The sequence below is a fragment of the Ambystoma mexicanum genome, chromosome 13 (genome assembly GCF_040938575.1).
Source record: "Ambystoma mexicanum isolate Mex_15411 chromosome 13, UKY_AmexF1_1, whole genome shotgun sequence".
NCBI lineage: Eukaryota > Metazoa > Chordata > Amphibia > Caudata > Ambystomatidae > Ambystoma > Ambystoma mexicanum.
Genome location: NC_090938.1, coordinates 573,299,670 through 573,319,455, shown reverse-complemented (window position 1 = coordinate 573,319,455; position 19,786 = coordinate 573,299,670). Strand labels below are relative to the sequence as shown.

The window sequence follows — 19,786 nt, the reverse complement described above, 5'->3', positions numbered from 1 at the left end:
GTTGCAAGAAGAAATGACTCTTTCCACGGTATCCCTGAAACTTTGCTTAGAAAATATGATTTATCTCTTATATAAGATGGCCAAGTACCAACAATGGGAAAGACGAATGTGTCTTGAAAATTATAAATTCTCCAACAATCACCAATTAGAAGATACAATTGGTTTTCCTAGGGGTGTATACAGTCTCTTGTATACTTTAGGCAGGAAGTATATAGTTGGTGTAATCAGTTGGGAGACAGTGAAATATTGTTCATACCTGTCCAGTAGGCTTCTATCATACCATTCGTGAAGAACCCCTTTAGCAAACCTTTGTCAGCGGCTGTATGATCAGGGTCTGACAGTGGTTCCTGAAGTTGGTCTTTAAGCACCCTGGAGATTCTAGGCGATCCAAATACTGGACCTCTTTAAAGTCAAGCATATATGTACCTTAGTTTAAGGTCAAACACAGTGGTTACAAGAACACAGTGTTAATCTTCTGGTAGCATTGCCTGGGGACCAGAATATACTCTGCAGAAGGCAGATGGGTGGGCTCCGATTGGAGCATATCACATATAATCTCAAGTCATTAACACGTTCATAGCACTTAATTAAACATAAGCTTTGATTCACAGAAAAATATCGCATGCTTGTTCTATGGATAATTAAATATATGCAATTTAACTGCAGTAACTGTTCTTAAAAGAATCAACGTAACCGTTTTAGAACATGCACTACTGGACTATCTGACTCCTGCATTCCTGGAGCAATAGAGTTTGACAGTGGCTTCTCATCCATGGCTAATCATTATTTGGCCTTCTAGTTGTTTTGCATTTGACCTCCCATCAGAACTAGCCATCATAGTTAGTGGTTTGTTTGTTTGTTTATTTATTGTGCGCACCGGACCCTGAGGTAGCAGGGCACATGTGACAAGAGGGTTTACAGCTTGGTTACAGAAGTTACAAGTTTACAGAACATGGAAAAACAGATTTTCTTGGCTCCACAGGGTGGAACAAGTACAGACGGTGTGCAGCCAAGCAGTCATCATATAGCTAGCGTTTACATAAAAGCAGGTCTATATCAGGTACAATACATGTGGTAGGTACATGGGGGGAGTGCGGGTTACATAGCATTCTCAGTGAGCCATTTTATTGTGTTCTTTCTGAATTTGTTGAACGTTTGGTCAGATCTAAGTGCGTGAGGTAGGGAGTTCCACAATTGATAGTGGTGAAGATCATGGGAGTTGAAGCCCATACAGACGATCACTGTGAGCTTAGCAGACCACCACCAACAGCCCCACCGGGCATTGAAGCTAACCAGCTACACTCTAACAGAAAGTAAACCGGCCATACCTACACAGGACACGACAGGCCCATCAGTTCACGGCACTCTAGCAAATGCAAACACCATATGGCATATATCCAACTGCACGCAGAGATGTCCACCTAATAAAATGCCAAGATTTGTAAAAATTGTATTGAATATTATAATTGGTCCAATCTCAAGCACACAACGGTGTCCGTTATCATTAGAGACTGAATGTGGAGTATAATAATACCAACTGGTAAACACCGCATCCAGCGCCACGGTAAAACAGGGTTCCAATCCCAACCTCGTACAGTTTTAGAGCATACATTACTGGAGTATCTGACTTCTGCATTCCCTGGAGCAATAGAGTTTGACAGTGGCTTCTCGTTCATGAGTAATCATTATTTGACCCTCTAGTTGTTTTGTATACGAACTCCCATCAGAACTAGCCCTCATAGTCAGTGGTGAAGATCATGGGAGTTAAAGCCCAAAACATCTGGAGGGCTATATAATGCGTAATCATCGAGGTCTCCAACCAGTCCGTAGCCAAGATGGGGACTAAGAATACACGTGGAAGTCCACGTTGATTGATTGGTACTCATGCAGGCAGTTGTTTTATTGGTTGTAGTGGCTGGCCCACACTCACATATCTGAAGATTCTGTTAATCATAGTGAATGGCAGACAGTCACGTACATGAAGATTATGTTGGCATTAAGGTGGCAAATGCTGGAGGTTTTTCCTCCACCTCATCACCAAACCTACAGTACAGCAGTGCGGTAATGTGGCGGTAACCGAGTTACCTCCATTTTATTGCTTTTCTTAACCACACCGCCGTACTTGTAATGATGCCCATAATGTTGACGGAGCACTGGCAACAAAGAGGAAGCCATTTAAGCAGACGCTGAAGGGTCGAGGAGTTCTCTCTCAATTTGGCGTGCAGACTGACACAAGTGGGAGGAGCAAGGCTAGAAGCAGGACTCTGCCACCAGACTAGCAATGCAATCTCATTTCTCCTCCTCATGGTAGGTCTGGGGGCACCAAAGCAGAGATGCTAGCCGCAAACTGGATGCTCATGTATGGGGACATAGTATTAGAAGGTTGGCAAGACTGGCTACGATGGCAGGAGATGCCCTCCACATTCTGGAGGCGAGTGTGGTGTTCACACTATTCAGGGGACAGGCAACAGTGCTGATGTTGACATTCCAGACCACCACTGGCAGCAGAAGGTGTTCTCGGTAGGCCGGCACACGTCTCCCATAATGTTGGTGTTTGGAGGACAGAGCAAGGAGTTGGTGGTAGGATGTAGCCAGGGGTGTACTGGCAACAAAAGAGGTCCTGGAAATAATGATCAAAGTGACCCTGAATTGCAAATTTTCAGCAAGCCCAGTTCTTTTCCAATGAGAAAATGTGGAAATGCCACACAAAAGAGTCCCAGGGTGCAGAGGCCTATCGGGAAATCTCCAGAGTTCTGTCTAGGCCAGTCCACCCCTGGATGTAGCCGAGATCCTAGGAGTGGCATGGAGGCTGAAGCTTCCCCCTGATCTCCCTAGAGCCCTCGCAGACTGCGAGAAGGAACGCATTTCTCTCTGCTTTTTTAGGCAGAGTGGGGGAAGCTGATCCTGCGCCTGCCCTGTTATTGTCCCCTCTTAGATTTCATTATGAAAACATATTCTGATGAATAATTGATTCCGTTTCTTAACATATCCCAGTTGAGCGCCCTCTGCCCAGCCAGACATCATGCCTTTCCTGCCGAGGTCTCTGTGTGCGGTGAGGGAGCTGCAGAGAGAGGCGGCAGGGCACTATCAGATGATAATGAAGCAGGTGAAAGAGAATGGCTGACAGTGCATTAACCCTTTATACGGATGCACCAGGCCTTTGCTGCCCAGTCCTCTTACCCGCTAAGAATGGGGCAGGTGTAAGAAAGAGCTTGCTTTCGGAACCTGGCATCGCACATTGCCGCTGTTACTCAATCCCACGTGCCCACTAACACGCTATGGTGAGGGACACACGCTTTCGAGTTCACACACTTGTCCGTTGTCTGATCACATGCACATCTGATCACGGTTGTGCATAGTACAAGATAAACATCGTAATACACGCTGAACACACAGAGTGCATGTTGTAAGGCACACTCACAAAATCTAGTTGAAGAGAAAACACTACACACACACACACCTGATCACTGATGGGCACATAATAATGCACGCATCACAAAATACAATGAACACACACACGCACACATCTAGTCACTGTGAAACCACTGCATCCTACTCTGGCGCGCACACACACACATACAAACGCACTCACACACCTTTACGTGAATGCACACACACATAGACACAATTCTGATCAGGGTTGGGCATAGCGGAAGGCGCACGGTGCGTTTTACACATAAAACACTCACCTCTGTCGACTGAGAGCAGTCTCGCCTGTTAACCAGCAGGGATTCTTAAGGTACAAAAAGAATTGAACACAGAACACACTCATTTAAAGACACTGAGCATGCACACTGAGGTGCAACAGTGAACACAACTCTATATGTAATACAGTTGGCAGTCGCAGAACGCACACCTCTGATTAATCACGCACAAGGAACACACACCCCTCAAGCCACTGAGCACACACTACTGGTCCTCAAAGGGCAAACCGTCCTATGCCGAACACGCTCACATTCATTCCTGCTTGTGCAGGGCCGGCTGAATAAGTGTCAAGGCTGGTGGGGGTCCATTCCATCATGATGTTTGGGGCCCCCCTTGCCTTACAGCTGGCAAAAACAGTCTGAGGCACCAGTGGGGTGCCTAAATGATAATGTTATTTATTTTGCATTTTTAAAGCGCTGTTGCAGGAATTGTTTGTTTTTTTGATGCGTAATTGTTTTTTTTGTCTTAGTTGCGTATTTATAACGCTAAAATTGGACCCGGTTATCGAACCTGTGTTGCTTCATGTTATCTTGCTTCCAAGGCCAGCACGTTGCCGCTGAGCTATCCTCCCGGGATAATGAACTCAAAAGAATGCAGCAACATGGTTAATAGCTGCAGATTATCGCAAGGCTTGCAGTTAAACAGGAAGCTGAAACACTAAATGCCAGCTGAAAAGCTATTAATTTCTGTTTGATAGTAGGGTGCTTTTTTGACCACGGTAAGGGCTGGTCGGGCTCCGTGAAGCTAGCCATGAAGTCAGGCACATGGGTGGGTGCTATGTGGAGAGGAAGATGTACGAGACCAAGAAAGGTTTGTTAAGTGTCCAGCTACACCATATTGTGTCGTAGGTCATCGCTGCATTCTGATGGAGGAGGTGTTGTGCGCTGTGTTTGAGCCTGGAGGAGTATTATCTGTCCAGCTAGACCGGAATTTTTGTCGGAGGTCATCGCTGCATTCTAATGCGTGGAGGTGGGTAGCCGTGCCTGCGGCCAAGCTTCGCGGAAGAGGTGAATGCATATGTACCTTGACGCTCGGACGGAACCTTGTCTTCGAAGTAGTTGAGTGCTAAGGTTATCCGTCCAGCAGAAAGGTGGGCCTGCCGCAAGAAATCCACGATGATCCAACCCATCACATTATAAGACTGAAGACGCTTGAATGGAGCAATCTGAATGAATCCTAATCGCCGCCATCGCTCGGGGCACCTGTGCTAGCACACATCCCTCCCCAGCAAGATCACAAGCTACCCATGGCGCCTTCAAACTCTGTGGATCATCAATGAAGTGTAGCATTGGACTATACGGATAGCAATAAGGTATTGGGTAGGCCCATCCAAAAGATGCCCAATATGCTGCTCCGTCACAGTAACTGTACATAAGCAGCCCCATTACAGTATCTGCATAGTATAAAGGCACATTTCCGTATACATGATTTATGCAGGCCCATCACAATATCCACACAGCATGTAGGCCATCACATTATGGAGTCACATAACAGTATCTGCACAGTGTCCAAGCCATCTAATTACTGGAATGATATTGATGCCAATTATAGTATCCATGTTGTATAGGCCCATGCCTATTATGGGTGCAGTGTGCATAACTGCACAACATGGAGATAAATCACAGTATGCATGTATTATACTGGGCATCACACTATAAGCATTGTTTGCAGGTTGATCATAGTATCTGTATAGTAGATAGGCCCAGCATAGTATTCAAGCTCAGTCCAGGGTCTGTGCAGTTTATGCTCATTATGCAGGACCATTGCAGTACAGACGCATATAGGACAATCACAATATCTGCACACTATGCAGGTCGAACACACTATGTGCACAGTATACAGGACTGTCATGGTATATGCATGGGATTCAGGTCAATTGCACTGTGCACACATTGAATAGGTCCAGCATAGCCTTTGCACACTATGTGTGTCAACCAGAGTGTCTGTTCAGTGTGCATGACCACCATAGCATATGCACAGTTTACAGGCCAATTATTACTAAATGCAAACTAAGCAGCCCCATTGAATTAATCACACATGTTTGGAGCCATTGCAGTGCATGCACAATAATAGGCTCAACGTGGTATCTGCACTGTACCATGCTATGAGCCGACTATGCAGGACCGCCATGATATGAGGACTGTATGCAGGCCCACTGCACTGTGCAGATATCGGACAGGTCCATCATAGCCTCTGCACATTATCTAGGTCCATCAAAGAGTCTGTGCAGCATGCCTGCTCAACACAGTTTCTGCCTGTTCACAGTGCAATTATTGTTGCGTTCTCACTATGCAGCCCCCTGCAGTATGCACGAATTGTGTAGAGCCATCACAGTGCATGCCCAGTAATGGGTTCATCATAATATCTGCACAGTATGCAGGCACATTTCAGAATACTCACACGCACAATGCCGTGTTGTTATATTTATGTAAGGATATCATGCTTTGGTGTGCTATGTTACATTATGTTGCTAAGCTAGGCCACACAATGCTACGTTATGAAATTGTTGAATGCAGGATTAGCACACACCTATGCGTGCAAGTAGGCATTTTTATAGGAAACTTGGGAGAGTCAGGGAAACGATTTAGGATTGTCTACAAGTTGTCGGGCATTGGGGAGGAGTGCTTTGCTTGGACACTGGTTCAGAGTTTCCAGTTGTTGGTGGGTTCCTTGTTGAGGGCAGCTCAGGTGCTCTTTGGGGAGATGAGATTTCTGGACTTGTCTAGATGACAGGAGTGTGGGACACGCCTGAAATGTGGTGGAGGTTGTTCCCGACTTTGGGTGCATAGCTCACAAAGGCTTTCCATCGGCTCTTTCCTTTTTCCGCTCGTTTTCTTTCTAGTCTGATGATGTTGTGGCTTTGTGTGTTTAGTTGGCCACCAGAGATCCAGGTTTCTCCAAGGACAGGGCTGTGCAGTGTTCATTATTGCCTCATATTGGATGCTACTGGACTCAAAATGATCCGATGCTGGAGGTGCAGCCAATGAGGGACCATCGGCGTAGGGTGGATGTGGCCGTGCTTCCTTTGGTGGGTTTGGTGACAGCCGAAAGGTCTATTGTCCATGGTGTGAAGGGCGTCGTCAATGACTTGGCAAGTGGCCACCTTAGAACAACTGTATACTGTCAATCCAAGCCGGTAATTGTTTAGCAGTCAATGGTCGACGAGTTGTTTTTGCTTTCGCTATTATTTCCCAGAGCAATTGGAGGTGTGTTTATATCTTTGGGTTAATGAGCTAATCTGCACCCAGAGCAGGTTTCTTCAATTGGTTGGGGTTTTGGGGGTGTGGGGGATTGGCCCTGTTTTCAGGGCCTTGCAGATGACGCCTTGATCATGGGAGTCAGTGGCTGCATTGAGAAGGAGTGTGAGGGCTTTTTGGGGAAGGGTGATGTCATCTTTTTGGGTGATGCCTTTAAATGCTGAGAGGATGGTGGCCAGGACTAGCATTAGAGTCCAAAACATGGTCCTTCTAGTTCTGTTGATGTGGCGCTTTCCATTGCCTATGTTCTTGTGGAGAATGTATTCATGGAGTGGCACCTACCAACAGAGTGGAGGGCCGGGGATCAGGAAGTCTGAGGATGGAATGCTCGATGACTTTGAAAAGGACTCCGCCCCAGGCTTTAGCCACTAGTGATGTCTTGCACTGGCGCGACACGTATTCAGATTGAGGAATGCAGAGCTTCCAGTTTAGCCAAGTCTCCTTGGAGTTGTGTCTTGCGCCATGTTTTCTATTCTTTGGGGGATAGCATTCTTGCTTTCCACGAGGTTTCTGATGTAAAAGGGTGTGGATGGTTTAGCCGAGTTCAGCTTGCACGAGTTTATGTTCAGTGTGATGTGGGTATGGGTGTTTATCTGCAGAGTGTGTCCAGAATGTGGAGAGGTTGGATGCATTGCTGATTGACTCTTGCTTGGGTGTGTGCATGCGGAAGGCTGTGAAATGTTGCTACTTGCAGGGCTTCAGGTGACGGTGGGGAGCTGGTGATGCGTGCCAGGTGAAGAATCCACTGATGAGGTGCTCTGTCTGATACGGTGACCGTGGCAGCTGCCATGACTGATAGCATTGTGTGGAGATTTGGGATAGGATCTTGATATCAACGTGGACGATAATGTTTTGTGATGTTTACTGTGTTCAAGACATCAGGGAATGCCTCTTTCATCTTTTTGGGGTCTGCACATCCCGGGTGATTGAGTTGTCTGGCAAAGATCCTTTGTTTTAGTTTTTTGATGGAAGCAGTGGTGAGGAGTTCAGTTCTATCTTCGAGGAAGGCTTCAGATGTTCCGTAGACGGTGTGCGTGGAGCCCAACTGATGGGTTCCTCTGGAGCACATTGTCAGGAGGACCTGTGTACAGCTCTGAGACCTCCTTTTCCATTCATGTGTGTTGGTGTGTGGTCGGCATGTCACGAAGAGGATGTTCAGGATGTTGTGTGGAGGCACGCCATACCGATGGAGACAGGGTCCAGTCTGAAAGCGATGATAAAGTCAGCGAAGGACACATTGTTACGTACTTCGGAGTGTGAACTGATGAGAAAGAGGTGGTGCATCCCTGCAATGGGAGGATTGTGAGTTGTGTATACTATTGTTGTCATTGCGTGTGCGAGTGTGCAGAATATGGGTGAGGAATTTGTATGTGCCAGGTTAAGTCTATTACAGAATGTGTGTATGTTTGTGTGGCATCAGACACATGATGGTGGAGTGCCTGAGGGTCTGAGTCTTGGTGCGTTCAATCCCCAACAGGACAAAAGGGGTGTGGCCCTTATCTTTATCCCCTACCCTGTGCTGAGGTCACACAGGTGAGAAGGCCCTAGGCATTACACAGAGGATGAGGAGGAAAGGAGATGTGGAGAGGAAGTGGTGGACAGGACACAGGATCCGGACCTCTTGTCACAAATACTACCTGTAAAGCCTTTACGTCCTGTATGTTTACAGTTGTTGCCATGCAACTCATGATCATGCTAGCCCAGATAAATCACTAGGACAGCTACAAGATCCCTTTTTCCACTAGGGCTAGCGCCAGCTACAGACCACTAGGGTCAGCTACCACTAGGGCCAGCTACAGATCACTAGGGCCAGCTACAGATCACTATGGCCAGGTACAAATCATTATGGCCAGCTACAGATTACTTTTTCCAGATACAGATCACTAGGGCCAGCTACAGATCACTAGGGCCAGCTACAGATCACTATGGCCAGGTACAAATCATTATGGCCAGGTACAAATCATTATGGCCAGCTACAGATTACTTTTTCCAGATAAAGATCACTATGGCCAGCTACAGATCACTAGGGCCAGCTACAGATCACTAGGGCCAGCTACAGATCACTATGGCCAGGTACAAATCATTATGGCCAGCTACAGATTACCTTTTCCAGATACAGATCACTATGGCCAGCTACAGATCACTAGGGCTATGGCCAGCTCAGATCACTAGGGCCAGCTACAGATCACAATGGCCAGCTACAGATCACTAGGGCCAGCTACATATCATTAAGGCCAGCTACAGATTACTTTTTACAGATACAGATCACTAGGGCCAGCTACAGATCACTAGGGCCAGCTACAGATCACTAGGGCCAGCTACAGATCACTAGGACCAGCTACAGATCACAATGGCCAGGTACATATAATTATGGCCAGCTACAGATTACTTTTTCCAGATACAGATCACAATGGCCAGCTACAGATCACTAGGGCCAGCTACAGATCATTAGGGCCAGCTACAGATCACTATGGCCAGGTACATATCATTATGGCCAGCTACAGATTACTTTTTCCAGATACAGATCACTATGACCAGCTACAGATCACTAGGGTTATGGCCAGCTACAGATCACTAGGGCCAGCTACAGATCACTGGGGCCAGCTACAGATCACTATGGCCAGGTACAAATCATTATGGCCAGCTACAGATTACCTTTTCCAGATACAGATCACTATGGCCAGCTACAGATCACTAGGGCTATGGCCAGCTCAGATCACCAGGGCCAGCTACAGATCACTAGGGCCAGCTACAGATCACTAGGGCCAGCTACATATCATTAAGGCCAGCTACAGATTACTTTTTACAGATACAGATCACTAGGGCCAGCTACAGATCACTACGGCCAGCTACAGATCACTAGGGCCAGGTAAAGATCACCAGGGCCAGCTACAGATCACTATGGCCAGGTACATATCATTATGGCCAGCTACAGATTACTTTTTCCAGATACAGATCACTATGGCTAGCAACAAGATCGTTTTGGGAGGGAAGAGCAGGTTTCACAAGGACCTGGGATCTGTGAAAAGGATCTCTGTTGGCTTTAGGAAAGCATGAGCAATTCAATTGGTTGGTGGCTCTTAATTCACAGCCCTTCATGGAACCAAGAGAGAATAGGTTTTGGCGCAGAAGGAATATGTGTGGGGGCCTGTGACAGGTGGGAGAAGTGGAGGTAAAGCAGGCTGGGTCTGATGTTGCTTCTTTTTCAGCATGTCTTGCAGGATACCATCTCCCAAGTCCCCACCAACCTACCATAGAACCTGCCCAGCGCTGCGGTAACTAAGTTACCTAAGTTACTGTCTTGTTACAGATAGTTGTCATTGTGATGCCAGGAAAGGGAGAGCCACCGATTCCTAATTTCCTCTGGCTGTGCTCAACACAATGTCCCGCTCACCCCCAAACCTACTAATAGGACACACCTTGGAAAGACGCCCTCTTACTTTCTTAGCAGACCCAAGATCAGGCACAGACTTAATTTACTGTACACCGCCTGCCTGGCAGGCACGTGCGTCGAAGTGGCTGTAAGTGGTCATATAGTGCTCCACGAAACAGCTAAATAGCTAAATGAAGGGGCAGATACACATGCGGGTGATAGGATACTGGTAGCCGTCCTTCACTCGTAGCCACTCTGAATGACGGTGACCTTTCTGCTGCTTTCTCTCGACACATCCGAATGCCAGCTCATGCATGTTCATCAACATCTCCTATCTGCCCCCTTGTCTTTCAACATGTGCCTTCAATCGACCCCCTTGCTTTGGCATTCCAAGGACTTGGAGCAGTAACCAGCCAACACCCACCAAGCCCACCACAGAATCAGAACTATTTCTAATCCCTGCCACGCTTTCCCGTGTTTATGCATACTTCTTAAAAGACCCCCACAACACCTGCCCTTAAGCAGGACCTTCTGTTACTATCCACATTTTACACGACCAATACCTTATTATGACAGAAACCACTGAGTGGTAAATTACTGTGTGGTAGTTATTTAGTTGCATTTTTTTGTCTTCTAATGGGGTGGTCCCACATTTCACCCAGCCACCCACATGGCCACCCCCCTCCTCTACTCTTATAGACCTCCTATATCACCTAGCCCCTAACAGATACCTAACTAATTTACCACCCCAAAGTATCCACTGTGACTTAATTTACCACTGAGCCATTTCCGCCTATGAAACATTGGTACATACTGTTTGAGGCACGTGTTCTTCGCTTAACACATTTCTACGCAATCAGCCACATGAACAAAAAATAAATAATCAGAATTTGCCTTAGATATTGTACACAGTCTTTGGCCATTCTAGGGCCCTGCCATGAGAATGCATGTAATAGTTTTAAATACCTCATCTTTTTGAAATACCACCTAATTATGCTTTGGCATTGCATGGGGTATTTAAGGCATGGAGTACATTGAAAGTGCTACCTGAGGTAAATGTATCACAGGTTTTTACCACTACCACTGTCCTCATTAGGAGGCCCTTTGAATTTGGTTGTGCGCTATGTTTAGGAGTTTTATTTGCAGTGTTTTATAGGGCTCACGTTTTCGCCCACATGTCGGGCACAGTGCCTTTAATGTGACTTAACCAGGCCTAGCCAGTTCTATGTGATTTTACCTGCAAACATTTGTCGATGGATTTTATGCCAAAATGGATTTTTTAAATTTATTTGGGGGGTCCCCGCGAACCCCTCCGTTTCCCTATGTTTCGAACACCCCCCAAATCCCTCCCCACCCATTTTAACCCCTTACCCCTATATATATTTAAAACAAAAAAGTACATTTTTTGGAAGGATTTTTTTTGGTAAGAAATCCATCAAACATTTTTTTTTCCGATAAAATCCCTGGATAGTGGCCAAGCCCAGCAGCCTTTCAAAGGCACCATCCACAAGGGAATCCTAGCAACTTCCCAAAATGTCGGCCTGGCTCTGCGGCCATGAGTTAGACAAGCGCTGAGAGGCAGGTTAGGGGAAGGGGAAGATGGACTCTTAAAGAGCTGACCCTAGTAACCACACTCACAGGGCCATATATCAGCAACTCTCTACAGGTGCCCAAAATTGGGCCCACATATTTTGCACCAGAAGAAAATGGAGCAGACAGATGTTTGCACCATCAATGACTAGTCAGAGCTCTCTGCAGAGGGCCACATTGTGTGGTAGGTGATCGCCGCCCCAGTTAGAGGTCCCGAGCCAAGGGTGAAGGTCAACTAGCACACGGTAGAGCCCAACGTTAAGGGTGCCAGGGCTTTGAGGGCTTGTGCGGGAAAAAAACAAGGAAAGCCACAGATGGGGCTTCGTGTGATGCTGCTTGCCCTGACTCCTAGACCAGTGACCAGTGTGTACACATCGCTAAGGGAAGCTTGGAAAGCAACCTTTACTGGCGGATAGAGCCTCCATTCCAAGTTTGCTGATTGGCTAGAGAGTTGCAAATAGATGAAGAAAGGAGAAGCATGGGATGCAGGCTTCCACAGGGGGTTAGTGCCTGCATTCTACCCTTTATGATTGGCTCGAGAGATGTAAGATGTGAGAAGAACCCAGGAGGATCATGGGATATGGGCGACTACTGCAGTTCAAGCCTCCAACTCACACGTTCAGATTGTCCAAAGGGAAGAAGGCGCGCTCTCATAGTCAACAAATATGTGTTCTCTTGGGCAAAAACTATGACAAACTTATTTTTTACTATTTATCGCTGCATATGGTAATAAGGTGAGCAAAGCAATTTTATCTACAACATAATACCATATTTGACATCTAATTGTTTTTGCTGTGGTTCAAAATATTATATAACATAGACCGAAGAAGGGAGATTTTACAAATTGGGCAGACTCTTTTTTTAGGCATAACACCGGAGGTAATTATGTCTGCCATCGAATGTGTGCCTGAAAATCCACCCACTTGCCTCTTTACCTCTGCTCCAGTTGTAACGTTAGTGGTATTGCTGAAATACTTCCAGAAATATCCCAAAAATCGCACTTGCTACATATTATTTTTAAATTTTGTATCCAATTCCACCCATTCACTCTCTTATTTTCTGAATTTTAGGTGTTACCTATTCTGACATCCCGAGTCACGTCGAACCGTGCAAACAGTGCACAGAGTGTTTGGGCCGCACACGTATGGTTGCGCCATGTGTGGAGACTGACGACGCCATCTGCGCCTGCAGCTATGGGTATTACCTGAGCAAGGAGACGGGGCAGTGCGAAAAGTGCCAGAGCTGTGGACTTGGGTTCGGGATGGAGTACCCGTGCTCAAACATGCACGACACGTCATGCGAGGCCTGCCCCGACGAGACTTTCTCCGATGAGGACAACAACATGGATCCCTGCCTGCCATGCACCCTCTGTGAGAACGATGAAATTGAAGTGGAGGACTGCACACGTGTGTCCGACCGGGTCTGCAAGTGTAAGTGGGGCTATTGGTGTATCCGAGAAAGGGAAGTGCTCATAAGTAGAAAGCAAAATGATATGAAGTCTTGCCTTGCAAATCCTAAACAGGCTTGGTCTAGGATAAGGGTCTGCATCCCTTGGCTCCCCAGATGCTTTGGACTACAATTCACATCTGCCCCAGCCAGCAAAGTCAATTGGAGGGGATCCTGGAAGTCATAGTCCAAGCCACCGGCAGAGCCGCAGCATGCAGAGTCCGGGTCTAGGGCAGCTATGACTCCACATGACAATATGTTGGTCGCTTATGGCTTTCAGTCCATCCTGATGCCACTTCAAAGTGTTCTAGGTGAAGGGAGCGAGAGTGAGGGTGAATAAAGGAGAAGGAAAGGGACTGTAGGGATGTTCATGCAAATAATAACAGCATATGTATACAGATTTTAAGGGAATCAAAATGAGTGTTTTATTGGCAGAGTTTAAAAGCAGCCATTTTGAAATGGGTGCAAATGGCAGCTTTTCTCAGCCAGTAAAATGGATGTTCATTTTTAAAATTCTCAGCAAGATTTTTCAGTAGCTGCAAGTAAAATGGATGTTCATTTTTAGAAATACTAAATGAAACAGGCAGTCATTTTAAAGTGGGTGCACATTAGGGGTGCAGGTCAGCACGGTGATGGGATTAATCTGAAGGTCGGAAGAGATGGGAAGTTACATGAAGCAGATAAAATGCCACATTAGGTTTTGCATAAAAAGACAGAATGCAGAAAAAGACAGGTTTTCAATGTGCATGTTTACAAATTAAGTATTTCTATCAGTGACAAACTGCATTGTGGAAATAACTTATATAACAGAATATACTAACAGAAAGAGGGGGCAGCTGGAGGGTATGATTCCTGCTTATATAGCGTAGTGATGTCCGTGAGTCTGCTTCAAAACATAAAGTGAAGAGGAAAGACAGAAGGTGTAATACGAGGGTAGGACAGATTAAAGGATGGAACATTGGATTGTTAGTTTGGTAGAGATGTAAGGGCATGGAAATCACACGAATCAAGGCACGGGTGTGATTTATAATTGAAGAACAGGTAAGAGTGAAGAAGGGAGGTACGAAAGAGGGTGCTAGACGAGCACTCAGAAAGGAACAGTGATAGGAAACAGGTCTGGGGAGTGATTTAGAAATCAAGAACGGGTGAGAGTTAAGGGAGATAGCACGATAGGTGAAGTTAGGGGAGAAGTGAGAAAGGTGTGAATAGGCCTGGAGGGGATTGAGAAGGGAAGAACATGCAAGAGTGGAGGAAAGCACAGTAGGTGAGGATGCAAGAGGAATCAGAAAGGAGTGAGAGGAATCAAGGCCTGGAAGTGACTCAGAAGTGAGAAAGAGATGAGTTTGAGGAAGAGAAGCACATAAGGTGAGGAGACAAGAGGAATCAGAAAGGAGGAGTGAGATGACTCCGGGCCTGGAAGTGACTTAGAATTCGGAAACATCCGAGAGTGCAAGAGGAAAGCACAGCAGGTGAGATTAGAAGAGAAATCAGAACAGGGTAGTGAGCGGAATCCAGGCCTGGGAGTGACTTAGAATTCAGAAAGAGGTGAGAGTGAAAGAGGGGAGCAATGTAGGCGAGGTTAGAAGAGAAACCAGAAAGGGGCGGTGAACGCAGCCTAGGCCAAGCACTGATTTTGAAGTTTGGTTGAGTACTTCTGGAGAGGTACCAAACCAAAGGGTCAAAGTGAAGGGGTTGCCAATGCCCCTGGAAAAAAGCACACTTCCAGTGAGGGTCTTTTCTTCCACAAACCAGTGCAATTGGTACTTTATTCTAGTTGGCTCAATTAAAATGAACTAAGGCTAGAGCTTCAAGAACCCCTTTGATGTGTGTTAGATTAAACACAGCACTGGAGGCACTGGAGGCATTTCATTCCTCGGTTGGGGGGCCACCCACTTTTGCTCTTTCTAGTGACCAAGCTGCCTCCTTCGTCTCTCTTCCTTGCTTAGCACTGTTGCTGCGGCCTGATGTCTTGATCGCTTGCTGCTCTCGTCATCAGTGCATGTGTCCGCTGATGGACTCGCTCTTGTCCTCAAACCAGCTATAGCCCAGTTAAAAATGGGGAAGCATGGTCGCCCCGAAACCCAGTAAACATGAAGAGAATACGCGTTTAGTTGCAGACTAACCTGGGAAGGTCACATGAGATTGGCTGCAAGAAAACAGGAGTAAAGCTGGAGAGGACACTGCATCTGCTCTGCTCAGAGCCAGTCAGAAAGCAGAAAGCAGCCCCAAATCCGCCCTGGGCTCTCAGCCCTTAAAGGCCCTGCTCTCCCTACTCTTCTGAAAGGAGCGAGTCAAGGCTGACCAGGCGGCGACAGGCTACTGAGTCAATCTACCCACCATGGCACTTTTGAGTAGGGTGACAGCTAGTGGACATTGGGAGAACAACTTGCCATTTGGATTCCTAAAAACAGGGTATATTTTAGATCCCCTGGCCATCAGCTCATGATATGGGTTATAATTAATAAGGTTACAACTTGTAAGTTGTAACATAGTGGTTAAACAAGTTCATATTTCGTTTGTTTAACGGACTAATGTTCCAAGTGCTTCAAAAGCAAGTAGCTCATCAAAAAAACATTACGTTCTGGTGCAAACCAGGAGCAGGAAGAAGGTTGTTTTAGTGGCTAAGAGCTAGATCCAATACACTGCACCAGTGTCGGGCAATTTTGCACTAGTGCTGTGTAATTTACCATTGATATTAGCTCCCGCAATCATTGCAAAATGTTGTTTTTAGTTTTTGTTACTGAGTAGTGCTTTAGCGCCACCTCTATACCAAAACTATTACATTGAGTACAGATAGGGGGAAGATGAGATGTGGGGTGGAACACATTTTGTGGGTATTGTTTGGTTATTTACTCATCTATTAACCGGCCATGGCCATGCTATCCCTGCTGCCATTCCCACCCACTACCTGCTCCTCCCCGTCCAAAACACAACCTGCTGGGATCTCTTTGAGCCAGCTTATCAGTCAATAACATCAAACTTTGTGCTGCAGAAGGCTTGCCATTGTTATTTCTAAGCAGTCCTCTGAGAGAATATTGGTATGATAACATTGTCTTGATGTAGTGGGCCTTCAGCCACTTGATTTATAAGCCATATGTGTGTCTTCACATCATTTCCTTGCACTGAAGTCCTGTTGCAAACAAGCCTTGGCAAAGCCAATCGTCTGCCCATAGTGTGGATAGCCCGTTTCAGCTTTTGCTGCATGTAATCAGTCGCCGAGCCGCAATGCAGAGCAACTTCGCTGAGTTTCCAGGGCCTTTTGGAAGGCTCTGCTGTGCATTCGGGGCTGGGGGGCAGCAGAATGGAGGCTTCACTTTGTGTACCCCCCCTCCAGTTCTTCACATCCCTTGCCTTTGAAGCCCTTGCCAGCGGCGCTTGGAAGCCCCCACGCGGCACAGACTCATCTCTGAGAAGCCTGCATTCAGGGATGGTGGGCCTCTTGGAGATCTGAGCACTGTGTCTTCGCCATGCGCCATTCCTGGAGAAGGGCCGCCTTGTGCTTGGTCCTGTGACTCATCCTCCCGGCCTCGAAATTAGCGCTTGCAGAATGTCGCTCCCCATTCAGCGCCTTTCCACTGCAAGCCCTGGCTGAGGCAGCACTAAGCCGCAGCGCCTCTCTACAAGGGGGTCTTTGTTCGGTGCATCCTGCCTTTTATTCCTGGAGGCTTGACTTATTGTGATGAGCAAAGAAACCAAGCTTCACCAGGCTGATTTGAACAGTTACCACTTGCATAGAATAGCCCTTCGCCACACACGTTTCACCCTTTCCTTTACCTTATAAACTGTGTTACGTCCCCTGCATTTTACTGAACCCTTTAACAACTCTTTCCCTGCACCTGATTTCATTGGCCGAGGCTTTCAACCAATGCCTCTGATAAGGCCACGCCCAAAGGAGTTCTGATTCATGTTTCCTACTGTTCTGATATCTACTAATGGTGTCTGTGCTGACATCTCTTAATTAAAATTCATCTTATTGGTCGAGCCTATCTAACATTCCTTATCCATGACGTCACTTCTCATCTCTATTACATCCTCATTTGCTCGGGCATGATCTCCTCACCTGCATTGACCCTAAACTTATGATATCCACTGCCCTTGATCACGTCATTTCCTTTGGCCATAATATTCTTACTTTTCTTGGTTGAAACCTTTTCACATCCCTTAGCCAACACCTTCTCACTGCTAGATAAACATTAAATTTGACACAAACGTTCCACTTCTCCTCACCAGGATATCCTCCATTAGTACCCGGCGACGGTCAATTAGCTTGTTACAAGCACGCTTAGTGGCCTTCGCTGGAGCCTTAGCTGGCCGTCAAGGCTCTCTCACTGCCACCGCTCTGGGGTTCCTTCTGTGACTGGCTACTGTGGAAAGAAAGAAGGGGCTACATGTAGTCCCTCCTCCTTATTCCATGGTGGCAATTTTGTTTGTTTATTTTTTTTTTACATTGATTTCAATGTCCGCCATTGAAAGGGAGAAGGGACTGCGTGTATTTCCTTCCCAAGATCCCCTGTCCTGCAGCCATTTTTTTTCTCGAGCTGAGAAATGGTCACAGTGCCATTTCTAGACTTGAGAAAAATTGCAATTAGTACCCCAGTAAGACGTGCCGGGGCACTAATGGCAATATGACCCTCGGAGGGGGGCCATTATCGGTCGGGTAATGCCCCCAGGGCTCTGTTGAAGCCCTTGCTTTGCTCAGGCTTCTAACTATGGCCCTGGGGGCATTACCCAACCAGTAATGGCCCCCCTCCTTTGGTCATATTGCCTAATTATGATGCCCATATCGTTGACACCCGGGCGGCAATGCTCTCAGTTTCCTTGCTGATAACTTTATTTACTTCTTTGAACAGTTCCTGTTGACTTATCTTGCTGCTTATCTTCGCACTTCAACTGGTCATCATCTTTCTGCTTCCCTTGGCCATGATCTTCTCACTTCCCTTGTCCGTTACATGTTCACATTTCTTGCCGTTCTCTTCTGGCCTTGAATCCTTCTCCAGGCCCTTGGATATGGTTTTCCTCATTTGCATGGTGGTCTTACTTCCTTTGTCAATTACTTTGTTGCATACCTTCATCTTATCGTTATACTTACACAGGTCATCACCTCATGAATTCCCTTCGCAGATCTTCTTACGTCCCTTGCGCTAACCTATCTCATACCCCTTTGCGATGCCTGTTAGGAAGTCACATTCCACGATATTACCACATTTCCTCGCAGACCACTTTTCACAAAGCACGTCTGCTCTTAACATTGTTATGACATTTTACTGCAAAATTGTAATTGTAATAATTGTATTATTTGTAAAGCGCTTATACACAAGTGAAGTGCTTCAAAGCACTTCAAGGCGAGAAGGAAACAAGGGAATACAGTCGTCTTTCTTAGGCCTTGAAGATTCCAAATGATTTAACAACAATAACTAGCATACTAGGCCAGAGGCATATCTACTAGTGTAAGTGCGTGACAAAGAGCGGGGGAAGGGGAGGAGAGGGAAAAGGACGTACAGAACAATAAACTACCGTACTAGGCCTGGCGACATTTCAGATTGATTGGTGGTTGGTCATCTAATGCGCCTATGCATGAGTATTTCAGGCACAACCATGCTAGGGAGGGGAGACCAAGGGAGGACAGGACAGACAAACTTGCTAAGCCTAGTACATTCAAGGTTGTGAACTGTGCAGACAGGAAGTGCGAGGAAGGGTGAAGGGGATAGTGCTCCCAGTCCAGCAGGGGCCTGGGTTAAGTGAAGAGTGGTTGCCCTTCTCATGGAACGTATTCCGAGTGCAGGAGTGCCAAGCAGAGTGCAAAGGACCGGAAGCTAGTGAAGGACTGGCGGGGCAGCCTGGGACCTGTGAGGCTCAGGAGGTGCACCAGGCGACTAGTCAGCAAACTGAGCAGATTGGGAAAAGAGAGAAGGAGGGAAGCAGGAGAGAGCAGAAAGGAGGTTAGCAGGGAGAGGGAGAGAGAAAGAGGAAGAGAAGAGAAAGGTCTTGAGGAGTTTCCGGAACTTAAGGAAGTCCGGCTCAAGACGGTGAGAGGCATGGAGGCTGTTCCAGTGGGAGGCACCTGCAGAGGATAAGGATCTGCCCCCAAATCTCTGTTTGGAAATATATCTCACACGCAGAGATTTGGAGGAGGACGAGTGGAGGGCTCTAGAGGGAGAGTATTTAGGAAGAGAGCGTTGTAGATAGTAAGGGCCCCGGCCACAAAAAGCCTTGTGGACTATGCAGAGGGACATGAACTTGATCCTTGTAGCCACGGGAGGCGGGAGGCGGTGGAGGGATTTGAGCACTGGAGAGCTGCAGTCTCTGGGCTTGAGGCCAAGGATAAGTCTTGTGGTTCTGTTCTGGATAAGTTGAAGAGGTCGGATTGTAGAAGTAGGAAGATTGAGAAAGAGACAGTTGCAGTCCAGTCTGGAGA

The 19,786-nt window shown here is 46.7% G+C and overlaps 1 protein-coding gene across 1 annotated transcript in view; it reads left to right on the top strand.

Annotated features, from left to right (window-relative positions):
• NGFR (nerve growth factor receptor) overlaps positions 1 to 19,786 on the top strand; it is a 145,592-nt gene that overhangs the window by 89,374 nt on the left and 36,432 nt on the right. Inside the window, exon 3 of the mRNA XM_069634385.1 lies at positions 12,996 to 13,355. Within this exon, the coding sequence (XP_069490486.1) occupies positions 12,996 to 13,355 (360 nt within the window). The remainder of the gene's footprint in view (positions 1 to 12,995; positions 13,356 to 19,786) is intronic.